This window comes from Barbus barbus, assembly GCF_936440315.1.
Source record: "Barbus barbus genome assembly, chromosome: 44".
In the NCBI taxonomy this organism is placed as follows: domain Eukaryota; kingdom Metazoa; phylum Chordata; class Actinopteri; order Cypriniformes; family Cyprinidae; genus Barbus; species Barbus barbus.
The window spans coordinates 18,000,399-18,019,132 of NC_136722.1; the positions used below are offsets into that span (position 1 = coordinate 18,000,399).

The 18,734-nt window shown below is 36.2% G+C and overlaps 2 protein-coding genes across 2 annotated transcripts; both read right to left on the minus strand.

The window, feature by feature from the left end:
* Window positions 1–958: 958 nt before the first annotated feature.
* Window positions 959–11,070, minus strand: LOC306863312 (ski-like protein). Its single transcript, XM_079406562.1, has 7 exons — window positions 10,799–11,070; window positions 7,776–8,954; window positions 4,427–4,509; window positions 3,404–3,573; window positions 3,130–3,326; window positions 2,794–3,006; window positions 959–1,821 (listed from the first exon to the last, which is right to left on the minus strand). The coding sequence occupies exons 2-7, from the start codon at window positions 8,832–8,834 to the stop codon at window positions 1,612–1,614; spliced, it is 1,932 nt and encodes a 643-aa protein (XP_079262688.1). The 5' UTR covers window positions 8,835–8,954; window positions 10,799–11,070; the 3' UTR covers window positions 959–1,611.
* A 1,797-nt stretch (window positions 11,071–12,867) lies between these two features.
* LOC306863314 (uncharacterized protein) lies at window positions 12,868–18,279 on the minus strand. The gene is made up of 5 exons (XM_079406564.1): window positions 17,737–18,279; window positions 17,517–17,575; window positions 14,676–14,759; window positions 14,315–14,388; window positions 12,868–14,230 (listed from the first exon to the last, which is right to left on the minus strand). Exons 1-5 carry the CDS (start codon window positions 18,054–18,056, stop codon window positions 14,213–14,215), a joined length of 555 nt encoding a protein of 184 aa, XP_079262690.1. The 5' UTR covers window positions 18,057–18,279; the 3' UTR covers window positions 12,868–14,212.
* Between the last annotated feature and the right edge of the window lie 455 nt (window positions 18,280–18,734).

Genomic DNA, 18,734 nt, shown 5'->3' on the forward strand with positions numbered 1-18,734 from the left:
TGCTGAAATATTATAGTTACTACAGTTAGTGCTTTAAACCACGAAAATAAATATGAAATCAAGAGTATCTCAGTTATTTTGATTATTTTTAATAGCAGTGGTGGATAATAGCATTACCGTAGCTTTATTGTATTATATTTACCATTAAATATTGTAATGATGCACACTGTGCATTTTTATTACTAGACAAATAAATGCAAGTCAATGTATATAATTATATATAATCATTTTTATTATTTTCCCCAACAGCACATTAATATATCATTTCCCATGAGTTAATGTAGAAAGTTGGTGGGTGATACAAAGTGTCTCGATCACAATTGGAGGTAGGACAAAAGTGTAATGTCATACGATACACATAAAAGATGGCACTGGCAAAGATAATTATCATTTTGTACTTAACATCATTGTGAAATTATGTTTGGCTTAAAGGTTAGGAAACAATACTCAGTATATCTTATATATTTTATATAATATTATATACTTCTTCAATCTCACATGCATCTTTAAGTAATCTGGAAACTGAAAAAAGTCATTAAAAGAATATCACAGCAGCAGCACAGAGGTATTTATCAGTCATATGCCTGACTGACTACATCCATCCACTTCTATACACAACCTATAGCTTTTCTATGTATATATCTGTATATGTTTGTATGAGGTAGCAACTATTTAATTCATCTTAACTGTTCAATTTTGGATATAAAAACAATTACAGATAAGCAAGCTGATTGTCAGTTACAGCAAACAATAGCAATACATAATTATCTTTCTCACACATAGAAGAATAACACATCTTTCTCTGAGCAAGGTACATATAGGCCTGTTTGAGACAGTTTATAGAATGTAAAGTACAAGGACCGTGTCATATACTTAAACTGTAAATGTTGTGGCAATCAGTGTTTTAATATTTAGCATCACTTTTAAAATCTATAATTTTCTTGTTTTTCTTCTGTTTGGTGTTAAAAGTCCTTCTAGAATCTGGTGTTCATTAAGAGAGGCAAACATTCACTGTAAAAGGCATAGAAAACATTTTCTGAACTTCATACCACAGTGTAAACATAGTATATTTATCCATATTTTATGAAAGTACACATGCATATATTTTGTACATTCATAATTAGCATAACCTACATAAAATATAAACAAAATATGGCAAAAAGAATGTTAAATATGTATAATTTGACATAAGAGTATTCACATAACATTTGTCCATAAACAATAAATATTTTTAGAAACAATATGAGTTTTGATATATATTTTTAAACAATTCCAATATTTAAAAAAAAAAAAAAAGTAATTCGATATCAGTAGTCCTAGCACTGATAAACCAAAACGGATGGTGTTGATTGTACGCTTGCAGGGTTAGTGGTTTGCATAATGTTTCTAACTACTTAATTTGTATAAAAAAAAACATCAATTCAACTGAATAGTTACTCAACAAATTCACAGCATTAAACTCGAACCTACTCAGGATGACCCGAATTGTATAATTGTTCCGTAGAGCTGCAATAAATACAACTTTGGCATCCAATTCCAAAACGGAGACACCATTCCAAAATGACTCTTGATCACAGAAATCAGATTGTGGGTTGGTGACTGTAGACGACGCTAAGGTGTTGGGGACATGTGTGTGTCGCTACAGGCTGAAGACATGGGACTGTCCACTGAAGCAGGGTGGGAGGATTCCCTCATCTGATGTTTGAGCTCAGAGATGGTTCGCTCCAGCCTCTCTCTGGCTTCTCGCTCTCTGCGTAGCTCTTCCTGCAGCTCCTCGCGGTCTTCCTCAGCGCGGTCCAGCCTCTGACGCAGCTCTGATAACTAAGCACAGGATGCCATTGGTCAGTTAATGTGATGCACTTAAACTCAGAGAACAAAAAACTATAGGCTTTGATATCCAAAAGGTATAATATTTGATTAAAAAATATATATTTTGTTCTTTTTTAAATGTTAATATAAATATATTGTACTGTTCAAACATTTTGGGTCAGTAATTTATTTATTTATTTTTTAAAGATAATACTTTTATTCAGCAAGAATACATTAAATAGAAAAAAAGTTTATTAAATAGATCATAGTTTTATTTCAAATAAATGCTATTTCTTTTAACTTTCAGTTATTAAAAATAATAATATTACACAATAGTACTGTTTTCTTATACTTCTATATACTTATACTTATATAAAATATAAATAAATGTATATAATATACTATATAAATATAAAATATTTTTTTATCCTCACCATTCATTTGGAGTCAATAAGATGGTCTTTTTTAAGAAATTATTTTTCTAAATTATTTATAATGGTAGCAAAGATTTCTATCTTTAAAAAAAATGCTGTTCCTTTGAACTTTCTATTTATTAAAATCGTGAAAAAAATATATCAAGACTTCCACAAAAAGCAGCACAATTGTTTTCAACATTGATAATAAGAAGAAATGTTTCTCGAGCACCAAATCAGCATATTAGAATGATTTCTGAAGGATCATGTGGCACTGAAGACTGGAGTAATGATGCTGAAAATTCAGCTTTTCCATCACTGGAATAAATTACAATTTTAAAATATATTAAAAATAGAAAACTGATATTTTAAATAGTAATAATATTTCACAATATTACTATTTTTACAGTATTTTTGATCAAATAAATGACTTGGTGAGCATAAGAGGCTTCTTTACAATTAAAATTAAACTTTAAAATTTAATTTTATCCTAAACAATTGTATGTAAAGAAAGTATGACATATTATGAACCTGATAAGGACTTGTGTGGATGTTTGTGATTGGTCGGTACCTGTTTGGTATAGATCGTTTCCTGGTGTGGCTCAGTAGCCAGCTCTTTGCATTTGCAGCATTGCTGCCTCAGCTGGTCGAGTCGGGACTTTAATTTTCTCTGTTCCTGCTGGACTTCACCAAGCCTCTGAGCATGTTCAGTCTGAACCGCCTCTAGCTCCCCATGTAGGTCACAGCAGTCTGTGGCTTCACCTTGACAGAGAGCCTGCAGCTCCTGTTCACAAGTACCAGAGTGAGAAAGAGTCATCAGATACTCACACGCACCTTCTGGAGGTGAAAGGAGGTGCTAAAAACCGACATTAAGTGTGCTGTATTGTAATCTAGTCAGGGTAAAAACCTTTTCAAGCTGTTTCTGTCTGCGTAGCGTTGACTGAAGTTTGTCGTGTTGCGCGCTGTACATCTGAAGAAGCTCCATCACCATGCCGTCCTTACTGTGCTCCACAGTCACACCAACCGACCGCTTATAAGCTGCCGTATCTACTTTCTGCCATTCGTCTGGACTGGCATCGTCTGACTGGCCATGCTTTTCTTGCCCTGTATCAGTTTGATCTCTCATTAAGAAACATGCACATTTATTTGTGCAATGTGACTTAGGGTGGAAGCAAACTGACCTGCATAGGTGGGCGTCTTTGGGTCAGTGTCATGAGCTTCCTGATTCTTTTCATCCTGAGTGTCGCCGAGCATCTCTGTTCCTGGAGACCCCATTTCCTTTCCAGGCACATACCCAGGGTGTTGTGCCAAGCCATTACCTTCCAGCTTGTCAGGCATGTACTGGTACCAGCTGGGGAGGAAAACAATAAAAGAAGTCACTTGCTGTTTTGTACTAAAACAACTTCCAACAGCAGAATTACTGCAGTAATATTAAAAATAACAAAAACAAAATGACTAAATCCTTAACTAAAATCAAATATGCATGTAAAGTCTAATTCAAAACAAAATATACAAATAAAATCTAAACAAAAACTGTAATTATCTCATCTGATGCTAAAATAACACTGCTTCTAAGAACATGCTTCTAAGTTCAGATCATATTTCACCTCAACATCTGAAAATTATATTTTACAGACAGCAATGCCTATTTTAGCATAATTAAGATTATTTACATTGTGACATTATTTTCATTACAATTAAGCATATTACCCCAAATTATACAATATTTATATCACAATAGCATGTATTTGTTTATTTATTCTTTATTATCTCTATTTCAGTGTAACAATTTTGTTTAATTCAAACCTTTGCATTTTAATGTTTTTACATTTTTTATTTAATTAATTTGATAATTATGAGGTAATGAGTCACCAATGAGAACAATAAAGCTTTTAATTTGAATTCATTTACATTTATTTTATTGAATTATGTTTTTATTTGGATGATTATGAGGTCATGAGAATGATTACCGAGAACAATAAAAATGACAAATAAACTCTAAAAGTGACACATCCACTGAATTGCAGTAATTCGTTATTTTACAGTAAGTAATAGTGTAAAATAAGGTCACAATACAAAATAAATCTTTTTTCTTTGTGCTTTGAATATCATATTTTTTTATTTAGATTTTTTGGAATTAATATGGCCAGGATCAGATTTTTCTGATATATATTGAATAATGTATATTTGTGAATGAACTGGACCTTTGCCACATCAAGTCAACATGACCGGGGTCTTCCTTGGCAAGCAAACGTGAGTCGAACACAAAAGCAGGTGAAGAAACTCCCTGAAAGAGAGAGATAAAAAGAACTCGTTAGCCTGGTTTCACTAACAAAAAGGGATTGATTAACCCATTGTGTGTCAATGCAGATTGCTCTTAATGTATAAGCAGTTGCATTGAGTATTCTCACTTAGTGAACATTGATTTATTCTCTTTACTTGATAAAGCAGCCTCCTAAAGCACACCAGTATGAACTGTGTCACTTCCGCACACCTTCATGCATACACACATTTAGTTCTTATGATTCATTCTATTCCAATAGAGAAGCCAGATCTAGAAATATGTAAATAAGGCTTTAGATCATTGTGAAAGCTCATCCTGGATTAACTCTCTCATTCTGACATGTTTTACAGGCCATGTGTGTTGATGTTGCACTCCCTAATATAGGACAGAAACTTGAATCTGAATACTGGAGGAAATATGGACGTTTCTCTCATCAACAGCCGGTAACGTAAGCCGCTTTAATGTAAATAGGCCTATCATAAAGCCTCAGCGACCAGTTTGCACACCACTTGCTTGCTAAGAGCATGTGGACCTTTAAAAAAATATAAACCACACACCCACACAATGTAGAGACAAAAATTTCGTTTATGATCATAATGTAACAGTTCACACGTACTCAAAAGTCCCTCCGCTGTGGTTATAAAGCACGTCCCTGAAACTGTTCTTCACTCGATACGTGGTTCTTCTCTGGAAATAGAGCCTTTCTAAGCATACGTTTGAAACTGTATACCAGTGGTAGGAATGGTTTGGTGTATGGCTCTTAGAAATAAAACAAGCAATACAGGTTTATTAAAAAAAACTCTTTCATACATTTACATGTGAAGTCATGTGCGAGAGCTCCAGACGCCTCTTGTTGGGGGAAGGGTGTGCTGTCTGGGGGCCGTCACGTGGCACTCATGGCACGAGGACTCTAATCTACACTGCTATTTATGAAGTGACATGAGCAGGACGGTCGCTACAATGACATGATTCGTTTGTGACCTTGTGAAACAGCTCAAATGCACCAGATTTGACTATAAGGTTCAATTATAGTCAAATATCAGTTAGTCTTCCTGCCTTGACCTTAACATTGTCATTGACAGACAGACAGACAGAAGAGAGACAGACAGACAGACAGACAAGAGAGACAGACAGACAGACAGAAGAGAGACAGACAGACAGACAGACAGACAAGAGAGACAGACAGACAGACAGACGAGACAGACAGACAGACAGACAGACAGACGAGACAGACAGACAGACGAGACAGACAGACAGACAGACAGACGAGACAGACAGACAGACAAGAGAGACAGACAGACAGACAGACAGACAAGAGAGACAGACAGACAGACGAGAGAGACAGACAGACAGACGAGAGAGACAGACAGACAGACAGACAGACAGACAGACAGACAGACAGACGAGACAGACAGACAGACAGACAGACAAGAGAGACAGACAGACAGACAAGAGAGACAGACAGACAGACAAGAGAGACAGACAGACAGACAAGAGAGACAGACAGACAGACAGACGAGACAGACAGACAAGAGACAGACAGACAGACAAGAGAGACAGACAGACAGACAAGAGAGACAGACAGACAGACAGACGAGACAGACAGACAAGAGACAGACAGACAGACAAGAGAGACAGACAAACAGACGAGAGAGACAGACAGACAGACAGACAGACAGACAGACGAGACAGACAGACAGACAGACGAGAGAGACAGACAGACAGACAGACAGACAGACGAGACAGACAGACAGACGAGACAGACAGACAAGAGAGACAGACAGACAGACAGACAGACAGACAGACATATAGATAGATAGATAGATAGATAGATAGATAGATAGATAGACCAAACTAAAATTATTATTTTTTTGCTAGACAAACATTTTATTTTATTGCACTTTTTTAATTGTCTCTAGAGGTATATTATATCTAATAAGTATCAATATTATATATTAAATGTAAACAGAAAGTCTAGTCTGTATCCGGGAAAATGGGGCTGTCTGAGAACAGCGGTTGCTGGGGATGTTGTTGAGTCTCTGGCTAAGCTTTATATAATGAGATGGGAATTCACTGAATGTGCTGAGATTTGATTGGCTGAGAGGGAGGCTGGGGCCAGGGGTTCGCTCTCTGATTGGTTGGTGATGGAGGTCCTGCAGGGTGAGTGCTGGGCCTGTAAAGGGGGAGCAATACTCTGCAGGCACATGTAACAGAATGTCCCAGCCATTCTCTTTCACTCCCTTTCTCGATCTTTTTCGCTCTTTCTTTCCTCAACTGTTTTTTTCTCTCTTCCCTCCCTCCCGCCCACTCTACTCTCTCTGTTTCTCTCCCTGTTGCCGTGGCTCCCGCTGTTTGTGCAGACTTTGTCAGAAAGAGTTTGAGAGTCTAGTGACCTGGTCTGAACCGCATCCAGCTATTTCCTTCGGAGGGAAACATCTGGTGCGGCATGAGAGCTGGATTCAGCTGACCCATCATTAGATTTGCTGTTTACTTTCCATTCAAAACACTTCTAAAAATTTGGGACTTGGACAAATATTGTCTTTCAAGCTTTCTCGGCTGCAAATGCTTTAGCCACAATAACTTGAATCTCACTAAACATGTCAAGAACTTATAAATCAAAGAAAAAGCATTTTTAAAAACTACACAAAACATGTCAGGAAAAATAAACTGTGTAATCTATTAAGGTTTTTGCACTATTACATTTATCTTTATTATGAATTTAAAAAAAAAAAAAACATTATATATATATATATATATATATATATATATATATATATATATATATATAATATCATTTTTCTTAAATTTGTAATTTGTTTTCTTGGATTTTTTTATCTCACAAAAATAAACTGTAATCTATTTATCTTTATTATGATTACGAAATCATCTTATTTGTATGAAAGTAATGCAAAAAAACATTTAAACTATAAAAAAAAAACAATCAATCAATTAAATGCTTTATGGTTTTAAAATGGTATATGCAATAAATTCTTAATGAAAATAAAATATCAATTTTGTCAAAAAAAAAAGTTTTATCTTGAGCTAATTGTGTGTGTGTGTGTGTGTGTGTGTGTGTGTGTGTGTGTGTGTGTGTGTGTGTGTGAAATTCACCGTAAGGGTTCAAGAGAGCAAACTTTGAAACTACATTAATTTGTCATACCTGATAAATGACAATTTAGCCATTTATAATTATTTACCTATTTTTGTTCATATAATGCTTTACTTAGATATTTCTGAATTAATATAGATTGCTAATAAGAGATACTTACCACATGCGGCTGCCTCTTCTCTTGCTGGAACTTCGTCTTCATATCTTCGAGAGATTTCTTTAGCTTCTCTTCCTCCACTGTTCCCAGATGTCTTTGTGCCAGCTGCAGATAGCAGGCCCACTTAGCTGAATCAAAGCCCCAGTGACATGTGCGTTTGTCTGGCTGTCGGTGGGAGTGCATGACAAAGCGCTCTGGGCAAAAGAACATCCGGCATTGGGAACAGCAGATACAGTGTGCATCCGGGCTGGAGTAAAGCTGGGGTACAAACAGGCCTTGACACTTGCCCAGACATTGGTGTTCCACCCAAAATCCTCCAGATTCCTCGCCATCTTTCTCTTCCTCCTCTCTTTCACCATGCCCTTTGTATGAATCATGAAAGGGTTCCTCACCCGGATGCAGCAGAGTGTTGCAGAGACGCTGGGCATCGGTCAGCGTGATGAGACCGCAGGATGGAGTCCCTGGAGGAAGGATGCCCAGCACTTTGAGGATGTGTAACTGTGTGGCATCGCAGCGGGAACAGTACAAATACAGCTGGTCGCACACAGAGTTGATCTGTTGCAAAGAGAATTCCCGCAGGACAGTGTTGAGCAGCTGGGGCAGACAAAGACGCAGTTCGCCTCCTACAGAGAAGCAGGAGATGGATTCGCCCTCCAGACAGCAGAGGACAAGGTCTGTTGAGCTGTCAGGGGGAACTAGTACGGGTCCGCCTGCCATACCTCCCTGAGCCAGAGGGGGCACTATCTTATACTGACCATGATGGCCAGTGAACGCAGCCGGGCCACCGAGAGAACACTGGCTGCTCAGAGAGAACTGCGCTAGAGTGTGCTTCAAACCAGGACTCAGATCCGGATTGGCCTCCATTTTGTTCGTTGCCTTTGAGACCTGATGGCCGAGAGACGTTTCTGGGATCTTTTTGCAGGATAAATTCAGAGCAGCCATCACACGTTTCTTTATGGGTGTGCCGTCTACGGCTTTGTCTCGCATCAACCTCTTTAATGGCACTTTTAGAAGTGCCTGTTCCTTGGGGAGGTCTTGGCGCTTGTTCTCAGTAGTCGCCATAATGTTGTTTATGGATATCGCTAAGCTGTCTTCGGGGACCAAAAGATACACAGAGGAAGTGTCAGGAATGCAGTGCTTTTTATATGTGGATCATAGTTGTCTTCAACACTTCCCAGATGGCTGAAAAATCAAAACAAGCATCCCAGTTTACTTATGATTAAAAAACAACATTAGATAGTAAAACTTATCAGGCATTTTTTTTATGAAATATTTCAAAATGAATTGTAAGAAGATAAAGATTTGTTTTGGGGGGGGGGGGGGGGTACAATTAAAATGCTCAAATATAATACATTACTTTGATCTCATAAAAATTAATATTTCAATATTTATTTAATGATATAATATTTATTTTGTAAAACTGATTTATGAATCACAGACATAAACTTGGCATAAACTGAAATTTCTGCATAAACATTCAATGTGAGCCAAGGTTATTATAGTTTACTAAAACTAAGATCATTAAAAACATTTTTGTAACTTAAAATAAATGTTAACTTGAAAAAAATAGGCCTAAACATATTTTACTATTTTTAAAATTTAGTTTTTCATTTTCATTTTCCTTTCATTTAACTTGATGTACTAACATAACTAAAACTAAATAAATAAAAAGGAACTAAATAAATAATATGAAACTTAATAAAAACTTTACAGACATTCAGCCAGGATTTAGTTAACTAAAATTAAAAACAAAACTAAAACTAAAAACTACTTGAAATAAAATAAACATTAACTGAAATAAAATAAAATCAATATAATAAACTTTCTATTTCAGCTAGTTTGACAAAGCAACTAATCTAATTTTTCCAGATGAACTAAAATAACTAAAATAAAAAGAAATAAAAATGTGTGTATATATATATATATATATATATATATATATATATATATATATATTACAAAAACACAAAAATGCTTTAGTAAAATTAAAATGAAAACATTAAATGTAAAATATTAATAAAAAGTATAGTAATAGTATCTGAAAGATAATAAAGTAGTACTGATGTGTACATTTCCCAAATTTGATTAATTCACAAAACAGTTTCGTTTAAATAGTCATAAAGAGCCTTTCCAGGAAGGGTTAATAGTATTTGTCTCGTTGTTTAAAACGGTTAAGTCTTTCGTCAGTGATAGTGCAATCTTCTCACAAATGAATCATATCTATAATGTGTTGTGACTGCATGTAGGCTAATAGACTTTACACCAGGGCTGTCCAAACTCGGTCCTGGAGGGCCGGTGTCCTGCAGAGTTTAGCTCCAACCCTAATTAGATACACCTGAAGCAGCTAATCAAGCTCTTATTAGACATACTAGAAGCTTCCATGCAGGTGTGTTGAGGCAAGTTGGAGCTAAACTCTGCAGGACGCCGGCCCTCCAGGACTGAGTTTGGACCCCTCTCACAGTGGGAGGCCCCGCCCTCTTCACGAAGCCCCGCCCCTCCGACCGTCTTACAACCAGAGCTCCGCCCCTCCCCCCTCTGCCTTGGTAATGACATTCACTCGTGCCAGAGACCTCTGCGGGACTACCCCATATGTTCCCACACCTATGACACTTTCACATTTCACAACAAACTGTGAAGGCACCCCTCGAGAAGATTTAATTGCGGGAAAAAACGTAGGGTTCTGTAAATTTAATGGTGATAAAAAATATTTAGGTCCTGCTTATTGTGTGAAATATGATCACCGCGATGATGGAAAAACATACATTGTCATTTTTTTCTAACAGCACTTGAAGGAAATAAACTACAACCGATTACTCTCCATTATCAAATAGCGAATGTATGAGCAATCTTAGAAAATATCACATGTAAAATTAAACTGAAACTAATCCTTCAAGATTGTATACGTTACGCTAAAGACACGGCAGGGAATGAATATATGTATGATCAAGCAATAAACTGAAATATTAAATACGTGCTTTCGTTATAAGAGAATGTAAACCGAATAACAGCATGTATTCAAAGCTTACCTGAAGTATCTGAAGTGTGAATTCAGCGTAGTTTTGACGAGAAGATGAGGAAATAATTGTTTTTATACCACGGGATTCCGTCTCGGAGTTCACAGTAGAACGAGCGTCCGTCGCCCTGACACTAATAACACTAATAACACAGATAACACTAATAACACTGGAGCGAGCTTCATGCTGATAGACTCAATCCACAACCCAACAACCTACGTCACCCGACGGGCTGCCACGGCTAGACGGCGTGAAGTCTGTCTCGAGATCTGGGGGCGTTACCCGAATCCCTATAAGTCCCGCCTTTAAACTAATCACTGATTGGGGGAGCTCTCTGAATGACTTCTCAACTGTCCAATCGCTGATTGCCATTCAGTCGCTTCTACCGACCACAGCCATAGCAACCGTAGCAAGAGTAGGAAGTCTGTCTGACGATCTAGGGATTGCGTGCGGTAAACATACACGAATTATTGTGAACCATGGTAAAGGTGTGTCTTTGTGCAGACATTTATAAAACTGTGCTTAATAAACACAGGTCAACTTTGCAAAAATTCTGATATGATTCAAATGTAGTAAATCATTTTTAAATCAAGAAAGCACCAGACCATTACTACTAGTCGCCCCGTATTTCTCAGAGTGGGTTTATTAAAAAAATAATTAATAGTAATAAAAAAATAATTTAATTACTATTAGAAATAGTCATTTGTAAGTACAATTTGCATACTTTTGCTTAAATGTGTAACCAAGAATATAGTAGAAATATTATGCTACTGAAATTTTAATCAAATCAAAGCCTGAAATTCCCAGATTTTAATCTATTTTAAGACAGTTTTTAACTAAATTGGACTTTTGACTCTAAACCTTATAATTACTAAGATAGCCTTTGTGACAGCTTTCCTGTCTGATAACTAGCCCTAGTCTCCTTGTGTGATTTTTATTTTTTTTGCACTGATTCTTAATAATTTACTAGATTGCCAATATATATATATTTTTATCTCAGTCATATCCACATACTGCAGCACCATTATTAGTCATATTATATATATATATATATATATATATATATATATATATATATATATATATATATATATATATATATATAGTTCTATCCTGTCATTCAGCATCACATTACTGTGACTAACACACCGTGTAACTTGTTTATTCATCCTTTGGCCTTTGTTTATGTAAATCATGTGTTTTTCAGTGTAGTAGGGGGAATTATGTCATAGTGCTTATCATTGGCCAGCTGGTATTATTAAGTAACTGTAAACATTCATAGCTTTTGATTTACCTTTAACATTGTCTTTAAGAGTATTTACCACTTGGTACTAAATATTTACATTTTCTATTATATACATAAAAATGTATTTTGAATACAAGGTGGTTGTGTTAATGGATGTAGTGGCCTCACATGCAATATATTGTGTTTGAGCATGAATATTTCATAATTTTTTGTTTACATTTTTGTCATGATACCTTCAGACATCCATTTGCATTCTTTTTCTTTGTGTCCTTTTCCATGTGGACATTAGCATAAGGCAAATGGTTCTAATTTGACTTTCATTTGCGTCAAGGTTTGCATTTCTATAGTTTAGCTGCTAACATGTTGTTCACACCCTGACCTATGCCTGGATTACTCAATTTAGAGGAAACACCCTCCTGGTTAGACTTTTGTACAACTGTGTGTTAGAAAGAAAGAATGTAAGCATCATAAAATTATATTCCTTAACTAAATCTCTTTTATTTAAACAAAAATACAATTTAAGGGTATTTTAAAGGCCATTACGAAAATGTATGTAACACTGGTTGCTTACTGTGCATGTTTTCCGGGAAAGCTATTTTGTGTTTGCTTGTTTTTTGTTCAGTCTGGGACTAATTTAATGTCCTTTTGGGGCCTTTGCCTTTTACTTTTCATTACTTCCAGACTCTCAGAGAAACCCTTTAAGAGTGTTTCAATGCATGGCAATAACAACAACAGTTTTGCTATTTTCAAAATGAATTGGAAAGTTGCAAAGTTTTGAAAAGCAGTAGGACAAGTGGCAGACCTGGAGGCAAAACAAGTGATTCATCTCATCCAGAAAGAGATCCAAGAGAAACAGTTTTAATATCTTTGTGAACCTTAAAGCAATACAGTCAAGGTTTATGAATTATGTGCAGTGCAAACACAAGTTATTAAATGTGACCAAAAAACAACATGCCGAACAGTACTGATATACTGTGTCTTTAGAGTGAGTGTAGGTGAAAAACTGTATTGTGCGGCAACTGATAACCGATGAAGGGACTGAGTCTCACTAGAGGAATAGTTCACCCAAAAAATTTACTCACCCTGAAACTATTTGAGATGTAGATGAGTTTGTTTCTTCAGTGGAACAAATTTGGAGAAATTCAGCATTATATCACTTGCTCACCGATGAATCCTCTTTAATTGGAGGAGGTGTTATTATGGATTTTGGGCTGGTATATTGTCCAGATAGATGAAGTTAAAACACCTTAACAATTAATTTGTTTATTACAAACATGCAGCTTTTCACTTCACAATACATTAACTGACGAATTGGAGATTATTTGTGGAATATTGTTTTTTTCAGCTGTTTGGACTCTGACGGCACCCATTCACTGATACATTGGTGAGCGAGTGATGTAATGCTAAATTTCTCCAAATCTGTTCTGATGAAGAAACAAACTCATCTACATCTTGAATGACCTGAGGGTGAGTACATTTTTATTTCTGGGTGAACTATTCCTTTAATTTTATTCATTTATTTGCCCTCACCGATCGTCTACCTTTCATTATGTTGTCACTCTCCTCTTGCCAGGCAACAGGACCCTGGTTCATATTTTTGGAGCCTTCAAAGCAGACAGCTCCCAGAATATACACAGAGGACAAAACAAAGAGAAAAAAATCCTTGTTGCTTAGAAACAGAGGAAAAACAGATCAGCAGGAGGACCTTTTGCAAGAAATAACAGACCAAATTAAGCTGAATTACTACAGCATGCTTTGCAATTGTAATAGCACAATGTGTTTTTGTCACTTAAAATTTTAAAAGAAAGAAAAATAATTTTACACTGTTTTCAAAACATTTGCGTGCACTGAATATAACAAACACACTGTCAATATATTCTGATTATTATTCTTTCATTTAAATATATACAACCTATTTGTCAATATACTATCTAATGGGAAGTATTTGCATTTAAATCACATCTAATTACACAACCCAGACTTCAGAACAAACATAAGGGTCATACATTTCACAAAAACTTGAAAAATGAATATAGATTTAGAACATACGGTCACATCAGGAAGTCCATGGAGATTAGCTGCACTTTTAAAATTAAAAAGCAAACTAGATAGAAATATAATGCTCATCATTTGTCGGCAATATTCTAACTGCAAAAGTTGTTGCACAACTTAAGAAGATTCTAAAACACATTTTTAACCTGAAATGGAAAAAGACATTCATCAGATCACTGTGCTTACTATATGGAGAAATTTTGGTTCACTGCTTATCATTTTGGCCTTACCTGCTTTTGTCTTCTCTTGATTTGCATGTCTTGTTGTTGTTTTGCCCTGACCTCCTCCAGAGTTAAGCACCCACCTGGGAAAGTAGCAGACATGTTAAACCAGACAATATTGATGTATTCTATTTGAAGAACACATGTAGAAACAATTGACTGTCAAATGTGGTGACCTAGGATAATGTATGTATAAGTTTCTACACTTACTGCTTTTACGCTTGTGCCAGACCAACCAGATATTCATGTATAAAAGAAACTTTAACTCCCTCTAGTGGTCTCAACACAAATGATTTTTTATTTGATTCCTATCAAACAGACTCTAGACTTCTCATATTTGTTTTCTGACATGGCTGGTTGAATGACTCACCCACAGTACTAGGAGATATGGAAATGTAACCCATGGCCCGACTCAAGCGCAGATCCTCCAGAGCTGCCAGTTCTGCTTCTGCATCTGTTAAACAGCAAAGAATTCAATCAGTGAGCAATGACCGCTTAACCTTCTGTAACTTCCTTTTAAACTTAACAACAGGAAATATCATGTTTAATTATGTACAGAAATATAAAATGCATTAATGGGTGATATATACTGTACTCTTGTCACTTCCATTGACAACTGTTTTTGGCGTAATTAGCGAAAGAGCATAATTGGAGACAGGTTATTTGTTATTTATTTATTTTAAGTTTTTTTTATTGAGTTTTGCAGACATAAAATGTATTACCTCCATTACAAAATGAAACAAGGTGTCTGATAAGAGGAAAAATAAGAAACAAAACAAATAAACAGCAGCAAAACCACCACCCACAACCCTTGCCAGTGGCCACAAAAAATAAAAAATTAAATGGTCAAATGGTCCCTTACTAAGATTCTAAGGAGAAGGCCCTGATGTTACAGTTGTGTTCTCCATAATACCCAGTATAGGGGGTGAGGCATGTTTCCATTTAAGAAGGATGGCACGTCTAGCTAATAAAGTGGTAAAGGCAATGACGCAGTGCACTGTGGATGATGCAACTGAATCTGGAAGAAGGCCGAACAGAACAGTCAATGAATTAGGGGCAATAGTGGTGTTAAGGGCCTGCGAAAGTGTTCTAAAAATGTCTGACCAGTAGTCCATTAGCCTTGGGCAAGACCAGATGATATGATCAGCTGGAGATTGTTTACATCTGTTGCATGAATCACTTCTGTTAGGAAATATTTTAGCCAGCTTAGCATTAGTGAAGTGAGCTCTGTGAAGCACTTTACATTGTATTAGAGCATGTCTAGCACAAATAGACGAAGAATGAATTAAACCAAGAATGTTCTTCCACTGGTCTTCAGGTATATCAATGTCCAAGTCCTGCTCCCAAATTTGTTTAAGAGAGTCAACTGGAGATGAGGTTAAGGAGATTATTTTACAATAAATGGTGGATATCAGCCATCCTTGACCAGGGTCAAGGGTGAGAATTGAATCAAGTTCTAATTCAGGGGGACGATTGGGAAAATGGGGAAATAATTTCTGAATAAAGTGCCTCACTTGAAAAAAACGAAAAAGATGGCTATTAGGATGATTGAATCTAACTCATAATGAAGGGAAAGAAGAGAAGATTTATTTTTCATACAAGTCATTCAAAGTACAAAGACCCTTACTTGCCCAAATATCGAAGACACGGTCTGAAAGCCACGGGGGAAATAAATGATTAGGCTATTTTAAGTTGGTATATAAATCGAGGCTCTGTGCAAACCAAATTGTTTCCTGAATTGAAGCCAAATCTTAATAGTGTTGATAACTACTAGATTGCTCAAAATTTAGTTTACTTCAAGAGGAAGCTGCGAACAAATATTAGAAAGTAAGGAATGAGAAGAAGATACTATATCTCTATGTCTAACCAAGGCGGGCTAGAGGCACAACACCTAAAGCCAACCCAATAATGTAATTTAGTAATATTACATGCCCAGAAGTAATATCAAAAGTTTGGAAGTGCTAAACCCCCTTCAGATTTGGGAAGCTGGATAACTGATTTTGTAATACGAGCTGGCTTGTTACTCCGGAACCCATTCAATTGCTGGTCTAGATTAGTCAAAAAGGATTTATTTATAGAGAATGGGACATGTTGAAAAAGATACAAGGACTTTGGAAGGATAATCATTTTAATAAGATTCACGCGACCTATTAAGGATAAGGAGAGGGAGCTCCATCGAGCAAAATCTAATTTACATTTGTCCAAAAGTGGTATAAAATCTCATTTAAGGTCTTTAAATTTTAGGACTAAAAGTCTTTAAATGAGTTGGCTATAAATATGCCCAAATATTTTAAACCCATCCAAGGCTAACTTAAAGGGAAATGAAGAAAGAGGAAGAGATTTAGCCTATTGATTTATAAGAAATAATTTGCTTTTTTTTAAATTTTACTTGTACCCTGAGAGGCGGCCAAACTGGTCTAGAATGTCTAGTATTGGAGGGAGAGAAACTAAAGGGTCGGAGAAATACAATAACAAATCATCCACATAAAGGGAAAGTTTATGGACCTTATCATGGCGGACAATGCCTTTAAATGCATCATGGCTACAAAGCCAGATGGCCAAAGGTTCAGCTTAATAACAAGGGCGAGAGTGGACACCCTTGGCGCATCCCCCGTTGGAGCAAAAAGGGTGGCGAACGAACACCATTGGTTTGCACTGAGGCAGATGGGAAAGCATAGAGAAGTCGAATCCAAATTTACATAAAGTAAAGAACAGGTATTGCATCCAATGAAACTATAACTTCAGTGGTAGTGGATGAAGGAAAAAAAATAATGTTGAGTAATCTTCTAGTATTAAAAAAAAGAATGCCTCCCCGATGTGAACCCAGTTTGATCTAAAGAAATTATTGATGGCATGACATGACATCTTGGAGGCAAAGACAGAGAACTTTGGCCAGAATCTTATACGTTTAGCAGAGAAATCGGTCGATAGGCACCAATGTTTTTTGATTTGAATAAATTTGCTTTGACAAAATAGTTACAGCAGGTAATTTTTTCAAAAGCAAGGATATGGAATACAAAGTCGAAGGCAAGGTTATTTGTTATTTAAAAATACAATTTATACATTTTTTTATTTTTTTAAATCATCCTTTGTGTTAGAAATGTTCCCCTAATCGAAAGAAAGAAAGAAAGAAAGAAAGAAAGAAAGAAAGAAAGAAAGAAAGAAAGAAAGAAAGAAATCAGAGTGAGATGCTGCATCACAATATACCTACTTTGCTGAATGTCTTGTCTTTTCTTTGGGTTTGGTGCAAATACTGTAAATGCCTTTTGACTGTCACACAAAAAATAGGAAAGTGTCAGTGATCAAAAGTAATTATTTGAGTGAACAAAACATGCTCTAATTTATTTTCTATGGCAATTAACTACACAGTTTACTGCTGATGCTTGGATTAAGACCTGATCCACCATATGTTTCCACTGGCACTGTCCTACCTGTGGATTTCAGAAAGCGCATACGAATATGTTTTTGGAGTTGGTTGTTCCTTCGGTGCATATTTCGCAGGTTTTGACCTCGTTGACGTCTCGGCTGGTTTCGCCTGTATTGCTTTCTTGCTTCTCTCCGTTGCTTTGGGTTTGTATTCGGTGTCACGAGTGCATCTTGGGCAGCTTGATGCCCTGTTTTTGCGGTGACCGACATCTCTGGTTCTGACTGCAGGTGTGCTTTCAACTGTTCTGGCTTTCTTGTTCACATGCTTAGGTTTCGTTGCAGCAGGTTTCGGCTTTATAAGTCTTGTGTCCGGCATATTTAACATTGAGGCATTCGAGCTCTCGCCTGCTCTCTGTGCAAATGTCCTTATTCCATTGATGAAACTTAATGCACCGGGTTCAACCAGTGATATAAAACAGATCTTTTCATTCAAAAGAATCGGTGTCTCACATAAGAGAAAGTATAGCCTAAAGACCGTGCGTGTAAAGTTTAGTGGACAACCGTAAACAGCGCAACCGCGTGTCTGATCCGATTACTGAGCGCGCACTGGTGACCTCACGGTAAACCATAGTAACCACGCATAGTAACCGGTAGCCTAGGCCTACTAATTAATAATAATAACAGGCTACTAATAATAATAATATAAATGTGCATTAATTTGATTTTACTCTATTTTTTTTAGAATACATTTTTAAAATATACATTTTGTATTTGTTGCAACGCAGTCTGTTGTGGTTGGTCTAAATTAAATTAAATGTAGCCTATAACAAGTATGTTGCTCTACTAAATTTCTAAACTGAAATTAGCTGTTAGCCTAGACTATTTTACAGGGGGAAATATGGAAATTCAAGGAGGAAAAATAGAAGACGGCCTACATAGGCTAATCAATAATGCTTGGTTCACTAAGGGTTAAAATTTGCCGATATACATTAGTAGGCCTAGTATTTCCTAAGAGAGCTCTGGTCATTAACTAAATCTCTCAGTAATCGAGAAGCTTTATTGT